The sequence below is a fragment of the Gobio gobio genome, assembly GCF_949357685.1.
Source record: "Gobio gobio genome assembly, contig: scaffold_117, whole genome shotgun sequence".
NCBI classification, from domain to species: domain Eukaryota; kingdom Metazoa; phylum Chordata; class Actinopteri; order Cypriniformes; family Gobionidae; genus Gobio; species Gobio gobio.
In genome coordinates, this window is record NW_027645658.1 from 6,010 (window position 1) to 24,186 (window position 18,177).

The 18,177-nt window shown below is 39.7% G+C and overlaps 1 protein-coding gene across 2 annotated transcripts; it reads right to left on the reverse strand.

Moving 5' to 3' along the window:
* Positions 1-7,032: 7,032 nt before the first annotated feature.
* bnc1 (basonuclin zinc finger protein 1) lies at positions 7,033-16,262 on the reverse strand. Of its 2 annotated transcripts, XR_013816044.1 has the most exons (6): positions 15,765-16,035; positions 13,708-13,810; positions 12,522-12,757; positions 10,217-11,937; positions 8,159-9,312; positions 7,106-7,986 (listed from the first exon to the last, which is right to left on the reverse strand). XR_013816044.1 is itself a non-coding variant. In XM_079846428.1 (5 exons), the coding sequence occupies exons 1-5, from the start codon at positions 15,771-15,773 to the stop codon at positions 8,730-8,732; spliced, it is 2,652 nt and encodes an 883-aa protein (XP_079702554.1). In that variant the 5' UTR covers positions 15,774-16,262; the 3' UTR covers positions 7,033-8,729. The 2 variants fall into 2 exon arrangements, 1 of the variants encoding a protein (XP_079702554.1); XM_079846428.1 differs by having other exon boundaries at positions 7,033-9,312; positions 15,765-16,262.
* Between the last annotated feature and the right edge of the window lie 1,915 nt (positions 16,263-18,177).

Here is an 18,177-nt window from a genome sequence, read left to right on the forward strand (position 1 = left end):
GCTTCAGGTGTGTTCAATTAAGGCTGCAGATAAACTCGGTGGGAAAAATAAGACACAATTTATTTTGATATTGAAGCATTAATAGATTTTAAAAAACTACATAAATATACAGAATTTAATGGTACTATAATCATAGTTTGAATATTTTGTGTTGAGCAACTTTTTTTTAAGTGAATCATATTGTGATTAGTATATTAACATTCTTGAATGTGACTGTATGTATGATAACTGAATTGAGTAATATCATGCTTTCTTTTTCAGATTTCAGAGAACCCAAAGGAAAAGAGGCAGTCGTCTGATGCAAGCCAGATTATTAAAACCTGAACCGTTGGACCACCTGTAGTTATAATAACATCAGACATCTGAAGCTAATTTTATTTTTAAAGGTTGTAATGCTTTTGTCCTATTTTTCCCCCTTTCTTTTTTAAAGAAGGATCTTTTATATATTTTTTGTCACTGATTGTGGTAAACTGTTAAATAAAATAAATTGACTCAACTGCTGAGAAGGTTCCATTTATATTTTAAAAGGTTTTCCCCAAATTTAAAATGGTCCATTTGAAGTGTAGTTAAAATATTAATGTTGTTTCAACATTAGCTTGTTACATCAGATGGCAACATTGTTTTATGTTGTCATTAGGTTTCAGTTTTATTTTCAGTTTCAACATAAGTGATCTAGAATCAACATCACATTGTAACATTGATCAAACAATATTACCATTGATTATTTTTGTTAATTTCAGTGTTGATTCAACATCAGTGATGTAAAATCCATCATAGTGTAATGTTGAATCAATAGCATTACCATTTTTATCTCACCATTGATTCAACATTAAATGTGGGTGCAAGCTTGATCTTGAACTAACATCAATTCATAATGTTGATTCAATGATAAATTACAATTGATTTGTGGTTGAAATCTCAACATTATTTCAATATTAATTCAGGGTGCAAAAGTGATGTTAAAAAAATATCACTTTATAATGTTGAATCAATTATATTACCGTTGATTTATGATTTAAATCTTAACATTATTTCAATATTAACTCAGGGTGCAAAAGTGATGTTGAAAAAATATCACTTTATAATGTTGAATCAATGATATTACCGTTGATTTAAGGTTAAAATCTCAACATTGTTTCAGCAGTGCCAAAGACATGTTGAAAAAATATCACTTCGTAATGTTGAATCAATATTATTACCATTGATTTGTGGTTAAAATATCAGTATTGCTTCAACATTAACTGAGGGTGCAAGAGTGATGCTAAAACAACATCGCTTTGTAACGTTAATTCAATGTATTCGGTACGGTGGCCCAGTAGTGCACAACACAACAAAATTTAAAAAGCATACATAAGTTCAAAGAGTCAAGTCAAGTCAACTTTATTTTAGGGCTGTCAAAAGATTAATCGCGATTAATAACATCCAAAATAAAAGTTTGTGTTTACATAATATATGTGTGTGTACTCTGTTAATTATTATTTATATATAAATACACACACAAGCATGTATATATTTAGAAGAAAAAAAATATTTTTATATATAAAACATTTATATTTATATATATTATAGATTATATAAATGTATATACAGTATATACATGCAAATATTTCTTAAATATATACATGAATGTGTGTGTATTTATATATAAATAATAATTAACAGAGTACACAGATATATTATGTAAACACAAACTTTTATTTTGGATGTGATTAATCGCGATTAATCTTTTGACAGCCCTACTTTATTTACATAGTGCTTTTTACAATGCAGATTGTCTCAAAGCAGCTTCACAGTGTTAAACAGGAAAATAATGCAACAAAATGTTATTACAATTATCATACAGTGACAATGTGGGCAGATCAGTAATTAGATCAGTAATTTAGTTTATATGGTTAATTTAGTTTAATAATTAGATTTATTTGGATATTTAGTTGAAAAATTTAGAAAAATTTAGTGTCCCAACTGAGCAAGCCAAGCCATTATTCAATATTCAAAAGATCAGAGGCATCACGCCGGAGACGGGTTTATTGAGGATGCCGGAAAACAGGAAAATAATGCAACAGAATTTTATTCAGCCGTATAGCCATTCTGGAGATGTCATCAGTTCATTTCAATTATCATACAGTGACAGTGTTGGCTTTAGATCAGTAATTAGATCAGTAATTTAGTTTATATGGTTAATTTAGTTTAATAATTAGATTTATTTCGATATTTAGTTGAAAAATGTAGAAAAAAAAATTGGATAGTCGTTGCATGTGTCAGGAAAGCGTGCATGTAAATATTTGGTTTAATTCATAACCAACTATACTGGGATCATGATTTTTTTGTTGTTGAAAATTCTGTCAAGTCCACACAGCAGGGGCATAGGAACGACTTTGACTTTGGGGGGACATTTTGGCCTCTATGAATCAACGTCCATCCCACCATAATAGTAACATACAGTATGGTGACATGGTACAACATGTATGTTTTGCTCATGTGATAATGTAACGGGAAAACAACATTCTGCATATTGAAATGTGCAGTAAGTGCTCATTTATTTCACCCCCATTTCCTTTAAAAAATCTATTTTGCACTAGGTACACAAAATACTTCCTCTCAGCGTCTTTTGGACAAAAATGTCGCCATTGGAACCCATTAAAACTGCAATTTTTAATCCCATTGCCATTTAACTATAAAATGATGCAATCTTTGTTAATAGGCTTTTATTCTGTTGGCAGAAAATAGGCTAAAACAAACTTGCCCTCAAATACAATAGATATAGACAAAACAGCATATTAATAGTCTAATAGAGATTGAACAGGCTACTCCAAACTGCGATTATTCTGGTTAAAATGTGTGTTTTTTTTACAAATGAAAAATGTATGCATATAACATTTTATATATTAATGTTTATATATTAATGAGACTAATAATAATTATTATATTTTGATAAATACAAATATTTAACAAAATTTGAAATATTACTATTACAATAACATTTTCATTATTTAAAAAAATTAAATAGAGTATTTAAGAATAAATAAACAATATAATAATATTAATAATAATAACATTTATATTTTACAGAAAACTGCTGGGTTACCTGTTAATATACAGACAGCATATGACTAAAAATCATTAGAAAGGTCTGAGGATTTAATGTAAAAAAATAAATGAAATTCTGTGCTTTTTATCTGTGATATCAATTTCTTAAAGTCTATGTATTTAATATGCAATATGAGCCTCTAATGCATCCACTGTGGGGGAAAACTGTACATTGGAGAAAAACATGGATTGTCATATAGATTTATTTAGGGATAAGTATTATTTTTCTTATTTGTTACCCAAACGTTTAATTCATACTGGAAGCCAGAGGGCGCCCTTGAGCAGAAACTCCACATTTGCCTCAGAAAGTAATCGTTAGCCCTAATGTGAAGCTAGCGATGTAGGATAAACAGAAGTTAGAAACGCTTTGACTGATGAAATAAACAAGACAATAAACACGACTGCATCCAGATATGGTGTATTTGAGTTCTTCAAGCCTTCACTATTTTCATAATAATAAGGTATGCAGTGGTGATTGAGTGCAAACTTTATCACTGTATAGAATAATATAAAACGATGCTTGTCTGCCTCATTCCGTCCAACAAAATACAACGTTATTAAACGTAGACGTATTTTGCGGGCAGGTAATTGCCTTTATCATGGGATTAGTAGTTTTATCACCGCATATGTGTACCAACACCAACACCAATATCCCCCAGAAAGAACTACTACACACTGAACAAACGCTCTGAGGGCAGTGTAGCAAAGACTCTAGAGCTCTGATTTGTAGTCTACGATTAGATACTTTTTTGCTACCGTTTTCAACCGCTTGACTGAGACTAATTTACCTCATACAAAGTCGAGTCGTATTCCATTTCAAAGCTGGTGCGCACCGGTAACGTATTTGTATGTTCCTAGTGTAATGTTAACTTCTCTCTGCCAATCAGATGCTCCGAGTCCGACTATAGGTGAAAAGTGAAGAATATGAAGCTGGTGGGCGAATGGTGATTATTCAAATACTGTATAGCATGAAATGGGACCTATCACTCTGGCTTTGACTTGCTGGCAAAACCGAATATCATCTTTGTCGCACTTGCGCTTTCAAAATAAAAGTTCCAAATGCACAGTTTTTGTCCCTGCGGTATAGGCAATTTTTTGGGTGGGACACATGCAGCATTTTCAAATATTGAGGGGGACACGCCCCCCCCCATCCCCCCGGTTCCTACGCCAATGCCACACAGACATCTTGAGTGCATAGAATGAATGGCTAAAACATGACTCTTTCCTTGCAGTTACGACACAGAAGAGTAATTTTGGGAAAGGGAACCTTTTTCCCAAACCATAACCCAAACTTCATCCACAAACTCTTTAAAAACTGATGCTTCCTCATGTGTGGGTTTTGACCCACTGAGTGCTTCTCAATCCTCTCATTGACTCTTCCTCGTTTCCTCGCTCCTCCGTCCTCCAGCCTGTGACCCGGAACCCATCAAAGTCAGCCGTCTTGGAGGACATCTCAGTTCTCTGCACCACAAGGAGGTGAGGAACGAGGAGTGAGGAGTAAGAAACGAGGAGTGAGGACACATTCAGAGGAGTGAGGAGTAAGAAACGAGGAGTGAGGACACATTCAGAGGAGTGAGGAGGCGAGGAGGCGAGGAGTGAGGACACTTTCAGAGGAGTGAGGAACGAGGAGTGAGGAGTGAGGACGCTTTCAGAGGAGTGAGGAACGAGGAGTGAGGAGTGAGGACACTTTCAGAGGAGTGAGGAACGAGGAGTGAGTAGTGAGGACGCTTTCAGAGGAGTGAGGAACAAGGAGTGAGGAGTGAGGACACTTTCAGAGGAGTGAGGAACGAGGAGTGAGGAGTGAGGACGCTTTCAGAGGAGTGAGGAACGAGGAGTGAGGAGTGAGGACACTTTCAGAGGAGTGAGGAACGAGGAGTGAGTAGTGAGGACGCTTTCAGAGGAGTGAGGAACGAGGAGTGAGTAGTGAGGACGCTTTCAGAGGAGTGAGGAACGAGGAGTGAGGAGTGAGGACGCTTTCAGAGGAGTGAGGAACGAGGAGTGAGTAGTGAGGACGCTTTCAGAGGAGTGAGGAACGAGGAGTGAGTAGTGAGGACGCTTTCAGAGGAGTGAGGAACGAGGAGTGAGGAGTGAGGACACTTTCAGAGGAGTGAGGAACGAGGAGTGAGGAGTGAGGACGCTTTCAGAGGAGTGAGGAACGAGGAGTGAGTAGTGAGGACGCTTTCAGAGGAGTGAGGAACAAGGAGTGAGTAGTGAGGACGCTTTCAGAGGAGTGAGGAACGAGGAGTGAGTAGTGAGGACGCTTTCAGAGGAGTGAGGAACGAGGAGTGAGTAGTGAGGACGCTTTCAGAGGAGTGAGGAACGAGGAGTGAGTAGTGAGGACGCTTTCAGAGGAGTGAGGAACGAGGAGTGAGTAGTGAGGACACTTTCAGAGGAGTGAGGAACGAGGAGGCGAGGAACAAGGAGTGAGGACGCTTTCAGAGGAGTGAGGAACGAGGAGGCGAGGAACGAGGAGTGAGGAGTGAGGAGTGAGGAGACTTTCAGAGGAGTGAGGAATGAGGAGTGAGGAGTGAGGAACGAGGAGTGAGGACACTTTCAGAGGAGTGAGGAACGAGGAGGCGAGGAACGAGGAACGAGGAACGAGGAGGCGAGGAACGAGGAGTGAGGACGCTTTCAGAGGAGTGAGGAACGAGGAGTGAGGACGCTTTCAGAGGAGTGAGGAACGAGAAGGCGAGGAACGAGGAGTGAGGATCCTATCCGAAAGTCTTTCTTGTTGAGAAACCTGATGCACGTATAAATTCTCTTCCCCCTACGCATCTGTCATAATCATTTTAATTTATGCTTTACCTTTAAATAAATCACATATCACACATTTCAACAAGGCATCTTGCTTTTTCATATTTATTTATTAATTTCTTAACTAACCCTAACCCTAACTTCAACAGCATAAGGGCAGATGCCTTGAGTGCAGCTGATGACACTCGAGTGATCAAGAATATTCCAATTTACAAATAAGCTTTCCTTCGATTCCTGCGTCCTCACTTTCTTCCCTCGCACCCAGTGCTGATCCTACACTTCTGGGGTTAGAGCTGAGACACGAGGAAAGGAAACGAGGATGCACAAATAAGAAATGAGAAGCACCCACTGATCAAACAACCAAACAAATAGACAAAAAAACTAAATAGTGCAGTGTGCCATGAGCCACAAGGTGGAGCCAGAGCACTACGAACAAAAGTGTCACTTGGCAGCAAGTGCATATAGAAGCTGGTAAATTATTTAAATATATATATATATATAACAGAAATAAGACTTTGTAGATAGCCTATTTGTTTAACATAAAAAAGAAAAATAAATTGAGTAAGTAAAATATAAAAATGTCACCATGCACACTCACACAGTTCCAGTCGGGTGGGAAACGCCTAAAGAAGTGTGTGTTTTACTTTAGCCAGTGTGGCAAGACACCTGTCTCAGATTGGTCTTTTAGGGTTAGGGTTAGGGTAAATAATGATTGTTTTGGCCAAAAATACTGTAATTAATCAATTGTAAAATGTAATAACATTTCAAATGAAACAACGTTACCTGATGTGATATTTGTGCCGTGATCACAGTTCAACAGAAGCTCTTTTTCCCTGTAATTCATGTTTATGACCCACAGTCAGTCATAACCCTTAACTGAGAGTGCGGTAGACAAGATTCCACATTCTATGCCATATGTATACTTCATATTGTTTACTTTTATCAACATACCATCTGTTATTCATGTCCTGTAATCTGTGTCAAGTCACAGGTATTTTAGTGAACCCAGTGTAACCTGTGCAAATGACAGATAAACAAACACAAGAACCAAAATGTCTGCAAAATAAACAGAGTTCTAGAGAAGGAGGTCATAGCGTCTGATGTTCGGTTATTTTCTGCTAATGAATACAGAACTTGTCAAAATGTTATGCTTATCATTACATGATTGTTAAACCACACATCACAGAAAAGAACCAACAATTGTGAATATTTTATTTGTTTCCCCCTGCTTAACTATGTTCATGTATAAAAGTATACATTTACTGATATTTTTAGATTTTTTATTAACACAGACAAAAATGATTGAACACAAATAAATGATTGTGGGTTAGATTGTTATTATAATCCTGATAACCCTGCCTATCACATTTCACCATACACTTTTGGTGGTGGTGGTGTAGGGTGGGGGGGGGGGGGTTACAAAAGATTGTACATATAAAGCAAAGTTAAAAGTTAAAGGAATAAATGTCCACAGGTTTATGTGTGTTTGTGGGAGTCTTCTCGTTTTTGTTCAGCTTTATGAGCATCAGAAAGTCTTCATTTGCTGACCTCGGCCTAAGCCTTCACTGGGACGATCCTTTGACTTTACTGATAGCTCATGCTCATTATAAAGCAGCATCAAATCAAACTGAGGAAAACCCTTTAGAGCAACCTGTGTTTTCGCATGTACAGGACCCTGGTGTGTCCATGTGGGCAGTTTTACTCTTCTGTTGCTCACGCTGCTTTACACTCATCCAGGATTGAAAATCTTTGGTCTCCACAAGAATAACAACTACAGCAATATAACTGCAAGCAGCAATTAAGGGGCCAAGCACGACAGCGGGAGTTACAAGTCCATTTAATAGGATATAGCATTATTTAATGTAACAAATGTAAAAAGGACCGAGACAGGGAAGATTCAGACTGAAATAACAATACGACAGATTTCACTGATTTCTTCAGATCTCACAACAAGAAGAAAGTGTGAATACAAAGTCAATCCTGCCAAAATAATGCATTTCATCACAAAGAATTATGTACCGCATGATGGAAAGGCAAAAGAAAAGTCTGAATTTGAGCTGTTTTGTGCTATAGAGTTTAAGTGGGTCTGGAGACGTCACACGACACGTGAAGAAGAGGAAAACAAACTCTGCAGTTGCTTGGCCCCTAAAATAAAACATACATACAATAACTTACTCAACAAGAACACAACAGCCTCTTTAAAGAGCATATTGATTGAAATGGCAACACAATCTGTCAACTTCACTGAAACTTTTGTAATAAAAACAAATCTGAACAGCAAGCAAACACAAAAATACTACCAGAAAATGACCTGCACCTTCAAACAGCTCAGGCTCCTAATGGCTCTCTCACCCACACTCGGTGGTGCTCGCTCGCCCGCTCTCTCTCTAATCTGCTGATCGATGTCCTGTCCCAGTCTCGGGCTAAGGAGAGATGAGTGCCCTCAGTGGATAAGTGCAGAGAAGGAAAACACGCTTTGGATAAAGATTGAGGGACTTAACATACTGTATAACAGCACTGATTGTTTTTAAGGATCTCTTAAGGTGATTAAAATCATTCTGGATGTGCTTTCTTGTGTGTTGGTGAGCGTCTCTGTCTCTTCAATCTTTTGCTTTATTTCTTCAGTCATTTTTAGGCATCTGTCTTTCTGTCCCACTCTTAAAAAATCAATAAATATAAGTAAAGTTTCTCAAGTAGATATTACGGTAGAGATGAAAACATATCTTAACATTAAAAAGGTAAAAGACATCAAGGTTTATTATAAATATGATTGTCCTTCCAGTTGTGCTTGATTGTACAGTACAATGACCAGAGTGCTTTTGAACCCAAATTGTTAAGAGTGAATCGTTGAGTGTGTATGTTTAGGAGAATATGGCTCTGAGTGTGTCCTACTCCTGATTTAGGGAGGTGTTCATCACAAGGTTACGGTGTAGATTTGGATTCTGACTGTGTCGGTTGCGGCTCCGAACAGAGGAGAATGTAGTGTCACACCCGGGAACTTTGCACTTGTGAAGGAGGCGAAGGTGCACCGTTTTGTAATGAGCCCTGAATGTGCCCTTGTTGCTGTAAACTTTCTGACAGAGATGGCAAGTGATGGGTGTCGAGCTGTGAGACTGCTGGCTGAGGCAAGGTGGAGACACGGCCCCTCCGTCGCAGCTCTCATCGCTGTCCTCTAGAGGGAGCCCTTCTTCACTGCCCAGGTCTGAGTCCCAGGATGAGTGGCCGCTTCCTCTGGTGCTCAGGTCCAACACGGCTTCACTCTCCGCAGCTCCCTCTACTGGCTCAGTTGCTCTCTCCAGTGATTTACTCATGGGGAAGACGAGGCCTGTGCGGTGACTCCCTTTGAGGATGACAGACATCTGACTGAGCGGCTCTTTGTGAGGGAGATCTGGATGCTCTCTGCGGAGAGAAGATGTTCCTGAATAATCTTTGGTCAACAGCCTGTGGTGCAGATTCAGGTTTGCACTGTGTCTAGAGAATTAAAAGCAAAAACATTTGAAGAGAAATCCACCATGCTCTTGTTTCTAACTGTAAAATCAATCCTCAACTCTTAGCAGGCCCGGCCCCACGCCAAATAACGACGACTGCAAAATGGGTGCGATGTTCAATTCAGCTCATGCTTTTTGGCTGATTGGTGTAAAAAGTACACTTGTTGTTTTGAAACTAGAAAGCGGGATTAGAACATTACCAAACTGAGTTCTCTTTTGCAATTCATCACGCTTAAACAGACGAAGGCACACACAGTTTTGGCAAGTGTCCTCGTAAGCACAGTCCTAACTGAGTAAAAATCAAAAGTCTTAATGAACATGAAAATCTGATGTGTGTCAGATCCGTGCATTTGGTCTTAAAGTGACAGTAGCCGCTGTTTGTGTCATTAATGTTAATTAAAGAACAAAAGAAAATGAACAAAACTGCTCAGATCTGCTCTTGACTGAATAACTTAGCTTTAATAGGGTTAATATATATTTAATTTATACATTATAGTACCTGAATACTGTTAGATCTGACATCTGCTCATTTCATTTGTATCTTTGTTCTATTGTATTTATTTGTGCTATTGTTTGTAATTTGTGTACATTTGTAAATGTATTTAAATTGTATTACTGACTGTATTCTTGTCTTTATTTAACATTATCTATTAAAATACAAATAGAACATTTGTGAACATTTTGGCAGGACAAATAACTTTTTGTTATAGAATAAAGTTACGAGGAAAAAAATCAAATAATGTATAAACTCCAACGCACCAGGAATTAACCTAACATCTCAAAGCTGGAGCCGGGCCTGACTCTCAGTGCTAATGCATCAACACAAAAACTGTCACGTGCTTTTAAATATCACACACACATTCAGTTCTCTCAAGCCTAACCCTTACCGGTCTCTGCTGCGACGGGACGGAAAAGCAGCATTGCAGCCGTCCACAGTGCACATGTGCATCTCCTTTAAGTGCACGTTTCGATAATGCATTTTGACGCTGTAAGGGTTTTTAAATGTCTTACTGCAGATCTCACACGGGTGCGACTGCTCTTCCTGATCATCTGGACATAGGGTCTCTGGGTCACTGCAGCCGTCTGCACAGTTTTCTCCGCTGTGGGTGAAATGGGCCGCTCGGTGGCTGCAGGGCTGGTCTGGCCGTGAACTGCATGTTGGCTCTTCACATTTCGAGGACTCTCTTTCTTTCTCATCGTTCTGTTTAGTGTGAAAGAGGGAAGGAGAAGACGGTGAGATGATGGTCAGTTTGTCCCACTCTGTGTCCTGTGAGTTGGGGGGGGATCGGAGAAGAACATCACAGTCCACAGGTTCACGCCCCATGCTGCTGATGTCACACTTGTGTGTGTCTGTACAGGGGCTGAGGGGCGGAGTCTCCTCCTCGGACACGCCCTCTGCTGCCAGCTCATCCTTCTCGATTTTGATGGGCATGCTGGACTTCCGAGACTTTTTCTTGGGCACCGGCTCCATGTCGGTCTGCATGTGACTGGTGCTGATGGGCACAGAGGAGGACAGAAGCGGGAGGGAGGGCAAGCTGCCCGGCGTATGAGCCAGCTCGGCTGGGGTGACCAGACTTCGGTAAAAGGGAAGCACGGGCTGCACAGTCTTTAGATTGGGAAAGAGGATTCCGCTCTGGCTCATGTTGGATAAAGAGCCGTGTAGTTTGGGCTCAGAGTTGCGGATGATGAAACTTGACACCGTCCTGCTCTCTGGGATGGAGGAGAACTCTCTCTTCTCACCCTCGGGCCCGTCCTCCGGCCCTGGGCTCAGACCGCCCCGCAGGTCCTTGTCACGATTATTGCGGTTCATTGGCATGTGCAGCCGTGGGTTGGGATTAGCACTGTGCCTGTTCCGACTGCGTAAAGAGCTGAACACCATGTTGCAGCCCTCGATGGTGCACTTGTGTTTGATCTTCAGATGAACGGCATTGTAGTGTATCTTCAGCGTGCCCTTGTCGTAGAAGGTCTTCTCACAGGCACTGCAGAACACACGGCCCTTCTTCAAGGATCCGTTCTTCTCCGCACACCGCATCTTGGTCTCAGGAGACATGTGTGTGATTTCAGAAGTGATGGAAGACGTGCAAGGCGTGGAGGGAGAGGAGTTTCCACTCACGTTAAACTCTTCCGACTCCATCTTTGGGGACTGTGGGTCCAGCAGCACATCTGCTCTCACAGGGCCGGAGATGTCGAACGGAGCTGTGCTGTCAAGGCTTAGTTCTGAAGCCTCATGTCTCGTTTGTGCCTCCTGGTGGCTCGAGTCTGTACTGGAGCTCAGCAGTGGTGCTGGAACAGAATTCAGCAGTTGCAATGGCAGCATGAGGGCCATGCTGTTCACCAGCGTCTCAAAATGGTGTCCGTTGCTACAACCGGGCGCTTCTGCTTTAGTGGGCGGCCGCACAGAGCGCTGCGTACTGCTTTCGATGAAGCTGCGGATGTCAGAATTAGTCCTAGTGGTCGGAATGACAACGGCCTGTCCCTCCTTATCCTGCAGGGCCATGAGCTCCACGATGGACTTGGTCTCTCCAAAGCGCAGGAACTGCTGCAGCGTTACAATCTCCTCTTCAAAGGTCATTATGGCCCAGCGGTCCAAAACCTTACCGGCCACATCCTAGACACATACACACAAGGAATATCATTTGCATTATGAATTCAAAACTAACAAATGTCCTGCACTAGGACCCTAAAACACTCCATAACTTCTGACAGATTGACAGAGTTACTAAATAACAAGTCATCCATACATCTAATGCATGTGGACTTGAGAGGTCTAATTACTGCAGCCGAGTGATGCGTTCAAGAGCGTAATTTTTCTTCATTTAGATGATGCGGGTTTCCCTGTCGAAGTAGGAGGGGGGGGGGGGGGGAGATCAGAGGCGAGTCGGGCCAGTCTTTCAGTCCGCCTGTAATTACTCTTGAGTGCCAGCAGGCTTTGAAAGTCATGCAGCAGCTTCATGTTGTAACCAGAATAAATATTTTATCATACAGCATTCATCTGGAGGTCTGAAGAGGTTTTAACTTTACATTCTCCACTAGAGGAACCAGCATGAATTTCATTCAAGCACCTGAATACTTGATAAGCAAGTAGATTGAAGAAATTTTGGTGGCTCACCGCTGTCATGAAACTGTAATTATACATCTCAAATTGAAGTATGTTTTCAAGTGGGATCATTGTGTGTGAATGCAACAGCTCACCTGCAGGACATAACCACGGATGTAGTCCTGGAGAGTCCAGTCCAGTGCATTGAGGATCTGAATCACCTCCTCCTGCTTAAGGACGCTGAAGAGTCGGTCCAGCAGGATCTTGAGACGCACTGGAATTGCCTGTGTCCCATAAAGCATCAGACTACAGATATCAAACACCACATTGGAGTGAACAATCTCCACCTGGCTTCCTTGGTACATGTGATGAACCTTCAGCTTACTCAGAGCTGCAATTCAGCAAAACAGACAGCAGTTAACATCACGCGTGCAGAAATCAGCGAAGCATCTCTACGTGTTTCATGGCAGCATTCACTTCAGAATGTGTGTGTCTGTGGCTTTAAATGAGCATTTGAACAAATGTTAAAAGATGTCAACCATAAACATGTTGCATATGTATTGTAATAAAAGTGTGTTCAGGGCTGAGAAATTACAGACAATATTGTACACGATTATCATTTACAAACAATAACAATTACAACAACTGGGAAACTGGCCATCAATTTATCCATTTATGCCACAGTGTTAATATGACAATATAAAGGATTTATTTTATTTATTTTTTATTCTTTCTTTCTTTTTGAATATGTTTATTAAAGGAATATTTAAGGCTCAACAACTTAAGCTCAAACATCAGCATTTGTAGCATAATCTTGATCACCACCACAATATATTCTTTGAGGATTTAAAACTAGAATAGAAATAGAAATGTGAAGCTCATAATTGTATAAAATCACGTCAGTTAAAAGTTGTGTATTATTTGAGCTGTACAGTTGCTAAATTCATTTATAAAATATTTCTTAGGTATCACATTTTTATGGAAACCAATTTGTAAAATTGGATATAACTTTACAAAGAAAAGGTTAGTACATTTTTTTTTCCTCAATAAAAATCACACATTGTTTACATCGTGTCGCTGTGCTTCACAGTTTTCTAGCATTTACAAACTGGCCCCACTCTTTTCATTTGCAGAAAAAGATCATATATTTTTCAAGAAAAGGAAAGACGTTGAAAAAATTTCTTCAGGTAATAAACATTTTTAGTTGATTGAGCTGAAGTTGTATTGAACACGGAATATTCCTTTAAAGCACTGTGAAAAGTAGAAGAGGCAGTAAAGAGAGTGAAAGCCTGGTTTGAAGATGTGTGGAAAACATCTGTGTGAATGTAATGTGAATCTCACCATGGGCGACCCAGCCGTGCCTACAGTGTTCACAGAGTCGCCGCCTCAGTTTACCGGGTCTGAAACTGTCACAGTTGCAGTTCACCACCGTACAGCAAATAGCCTGTCCAAACACACAACAATATTGAACATATTCTCCATATTTATTCATCACAAACACCCCCTTATGTTCACTCCAAAATGTTCTATTTCATACTTTAACATGTTAATGTACACCTCGATCTGCATTTATATACACACGCACACACACACACACACACACACACACACACATATATATATATATATATATATATATATATATATATATATATATATATATATATATATATATATATATATATATATATATATATATATATATATATATATATATATATATATATATATATACATGTGTGTATCTTTCTATATATATATATATGTGTGTGTGTGTGTGTGTGTATGTGTGTGAAGAACATGATCATTAGGTTTTGTTGACGTACAGTATCTCTAATTCTTGTCCAGTTTTCATTGTTATGCTGGTAATGCTGTAATGATAATTTTGCATTAAATAAAGAATTATAAATGATATAAAGTATTCCTCTGAGCACAAACACATACAGTGAGGTTGATACAGATGTAATTCCATATTAATTATGGACACTTTAGCACAAATCGACCGCTCAACCCTGTATAGAAATAATCACATCATACTTTTTTTCCTCAAGCCTTATCTATGAAACATACCGGCTCTTACACACAAAGAACGAGAGAGCGGAAAGCACAAGATACCTTTCAAAATGACATGACTTGATGCATTGTGTTAAACCAAACAAACATTTTGAGTGTTTGATGAATTTTAAATGTTTACTTACGTGCTGTTCATTTTCTATAGATCTATCATTATTGTGTTCGTAAATTCCTTTTTATGAAATACATGTGAGAATTTTTACTGTGTTTGTATTTTATGGCATTTGATTCAAACATGTTCCTGTTTTCACTAACGGTAAATCTTTATGGCTGACGGTGGGACTGCATTGTAAAATACGCTACCGCAATGATACAGCATATTATTTTGAATTTTAATGATTAAAAAATAATTGAATTTCTTAAAAAATCTGTAAAACTGTAAAAACTGTAAAATGAATTAATGTACATTAATTTTTTGCTTTTAAATACATAATTCTACAATGTAAAATGTGTAAACTTCCACCCAAAGATCACAATTAAAATATTTCCTGATATGTTATAATATTAGACAAATATTATTTTGACACACTTTACAAGTTAGTAGTTCTCCTAGGACCAGAAAAGTGTACATGAGGTATAATCAGATGATAGATCAGGCTTATGAGGAGAGAAGCGTGTGGGGAAATAAGCGCGGCGGGAGAGGAATCTCTAACAGAAAGAGTTTTTACTGTCAGATCTCACAACACGGGCCTGTAGCAGCGAACAAAAATGACAGATCAACATGAGCTTAATGAACACACACACACACACACACACACACACACACACACAAAGCTTTCACGCCCCAAGGCCATTAACTGTGTTTGCCCGCCCAGAAACGGGGTCTCGGTCCCACTTTGGGACACTAACTCGTCACCATTAGCACAAAGACAGAGAGAGGATCTCTCAAAACTGACAGAAAGTGGAATTGAGAAAAGAGGGATTTGACAAAAATCTTTCGGTAAGTCTCTACAGTGAATGTGTCTTTACATTGGTCTTCAGATGAAACAAGCGTCCCACACACACACATTTATCCAGCATTACTCCTGTCTTGAATTACATTCCAGTGGACGACTGAAGGCATATCACACCCATCTGAACAGCACAATAAAGTTTCTCATCAACAATCTAGCGAGAAAATTAAAAAAAAACTGTATTCATGTGTATATATTTAGCTCATTTATGTCCCACCAGTACATGATCAACATAGTTAAAAGTTGCCAATTCAGTGAAAGCACCACACAAAAAAGCAGATTTTTTCACTGCAACCTTGTCTGCAAATAAGTCACAATCCACTTTTGTTCTTATTTAAATTCTCAAAGAAAGACTTGAACTCAACTTCTTACCTCAGACATTTTGATCAGACTGAAGTTTCCAGTGTTTCTGAGCAGTTTGCCATTCCAGCAGCTCCTGTCTGTACAAGTTCTGCGTTCTACTGCGAGAGATCCATCACTCACAGTTCAGTCACACTCACCCACACAACACACACTTTCTCCTGCAGTCGCTCGTCCACAGGCCCGTGTGAGTGTGTGAGCGGCTCTAAAGCGTCCAGGATGAGTGTGGCGCTGGGGAGTGGAATGAGACCCTCCTACCCGCCGTACTCTCTGCCTCTCACCTTAGGAGATCTCTCTCTCTCTCTCTCACACACACACACACACACACACACACACACCTCCCCCACTGGGTGGCGGGCCAGTCCCCTCACAGCTGGCTGGAAGAGGGCATGACACGCGTCTCTCACAGAGATTTGATCAAAAGGAATCACAAAGGCTGGAGGCTCCTAATGCAGTCAGGAGAGACTCTCTACCTCTGCTCTCTCTCTCCAGCAGTTTGAGTAATGCATTAAATCAATGCAGCCCAGCACAAGACACACTCAAGCACTGGATACTGGATGTGTGTGTGTGCGTGTGTGTGCGCTTTAACAGCCTCTGATCAATCCCAGCAAGTTATGCCTTTTGCTCGCCAGAATTGTATTTTTCAACAGATTCTTCAACAGATTTTTCTTTGCAGCGATTCGGTCGTCATATGTCTTCTTTATTACGGAAAAAAAACTTTTCATTTCCAATCTACCTGAAAAGTGTATGTTCTCTTGAAAAGGGTTCAGACTTTTCACTGAATGCGCTTGAATTCAAAAACATTTCACTAATCGTGACAATCAGTCCATGAAGTTTATGTCTATTGAGCTGATATTACATTCGGTACAGTCACTTGACATTTTAATACACCAATTACACCGCAGGTAAAAACATGCTGCGTTTAATCCATCACAGAGCAGGTTTTAACAGGTTTGTGCTTCTTTAACGCTCAGAGACTGATGACTGAGTGGGCATCTCCTCTCCTTAACTACAAATTTACAACAAGCAAAATGGCAGGAGCTATTACTGTGTAGCTAATACAGCCTGAAATATTCAGTTAAATCTGTATTACTTACAGGAGATCAAAGCTTTATTTGTAAGAGGCAAATTTTATGAAGTCACACATGGGAAGCCCTCAGTCGTGCAGCAAGACCCAGAGGATGCTTATCAAATCAACATGCAGAAATTGGCTGGATTGCAGCGCTGCTGTTTGTAAGATAGCTTTTTTAAAGACAGAATTGGTTTTGCTGATCTTCTCCCTCAGGCTGCGGTCTGGAGTCGAGCTCCGGCTCATTCTGGCAGATTCCCTCCTGCTAACAGGGACTCCATTTCACATGCAAACACAAATCGCTTCATCTACAACATACAAGAATGTTTTTACACAGCAACAGTAAAATGTCCCTGAATTGTGGCGATGTGAATGTCCCAAGAGCCGTTGTGATTGTACAGTACTCTTAGATGCTACATAATGTGCTGTAAATATTTCAAAGTATTTCATTGATCCCTGAGGAAAGATTAAAGCGCACGAGCTGTTGATCTGATGATATTTTCCCCAATCAAGTTCAATTACATTCAGCTTCTACAAACTCATTTAGAATACGGTTGTGCTGATCAGAAACAATAAAAAGATCTCGATTAGCTGTACAGAGTTAAGTTTCAGATCACAGCTAAAATAAACGCTGTTTAACTTTACACACACCGTTCATACTCAAACATCGAATCTGTCATCATTTACTCCCCCGTTCCTAACCTGTGTTTGAGACTTTCATTCTTACGTGGGACACAAAAAGGAAATCGTGTACTGAATATCCGGGTGAATTCATTGCATACAGTAAAAATGCTTAAATATTTTTGTACTGTAAACTATCGTGTTCACCTAAGCCAGTCAGAGCACTCAGGAATTTTTATTAAGGGTTAAAGAAGTGTAAAGCCATTGCGTTAAATTCAGCCAAGAAAGAAGAAGAAGAAAGAGCGGTTTGGAGCGACACCCATCATGAAAGAAAACTGTCCCTTTCCTCCATAAACTCCTCGACTGCATACTCAATACACTGTAAATATACATTCAAAGATTCAATTCTGCTGCATAACTGTCATGATACAGTCAGAGCATTTCACTGATCATTGACTTAAAATGACATTTCCGTGATTCTGTCGTGCACACGTCTCTGCAGCTCCTAACTCAATAAAGCATGTTAAATAAGCTTTCCCTCACGCCACTGAAAGGATGAAAAGCCTCATAGTGCTTTAATGAGGATCGTTTTAATCCAAAAAGGTACGAGTAAAAGCTTTGTGCCTGCAGAGAGTACTTCAAAAACCCAGAGAGCAGCGAAGAGCAGCTTCTATCTCATAGTGGCTCTAAAAATATTGCCTTTGAACAAGCGGAGGCCACGAGAAGTCCTCGCAT

What these genes read in the sequence shown, in the direction of transcription:
- bnc1 (XM_079846428.1), bottom strand. An exon ending in GCACGGCTGGGTCGCCCATG is followed by an intron (nt 12,758 to 13,707) that starts GTGAGATTCACA and finishes GCTGAATTGCAG; the next exon opens with CTCTGAGTAAGCTGAAGGTT. An exon ending in TCCCGTCGCAGCAGAGACCG is followed by an intron (nt 9,313 to 10,216) that starts GTAAGGGTTAGG and finishes TTAATTCTCTAG; the next exon opens with ACACAGTGCAAACCTGAATC.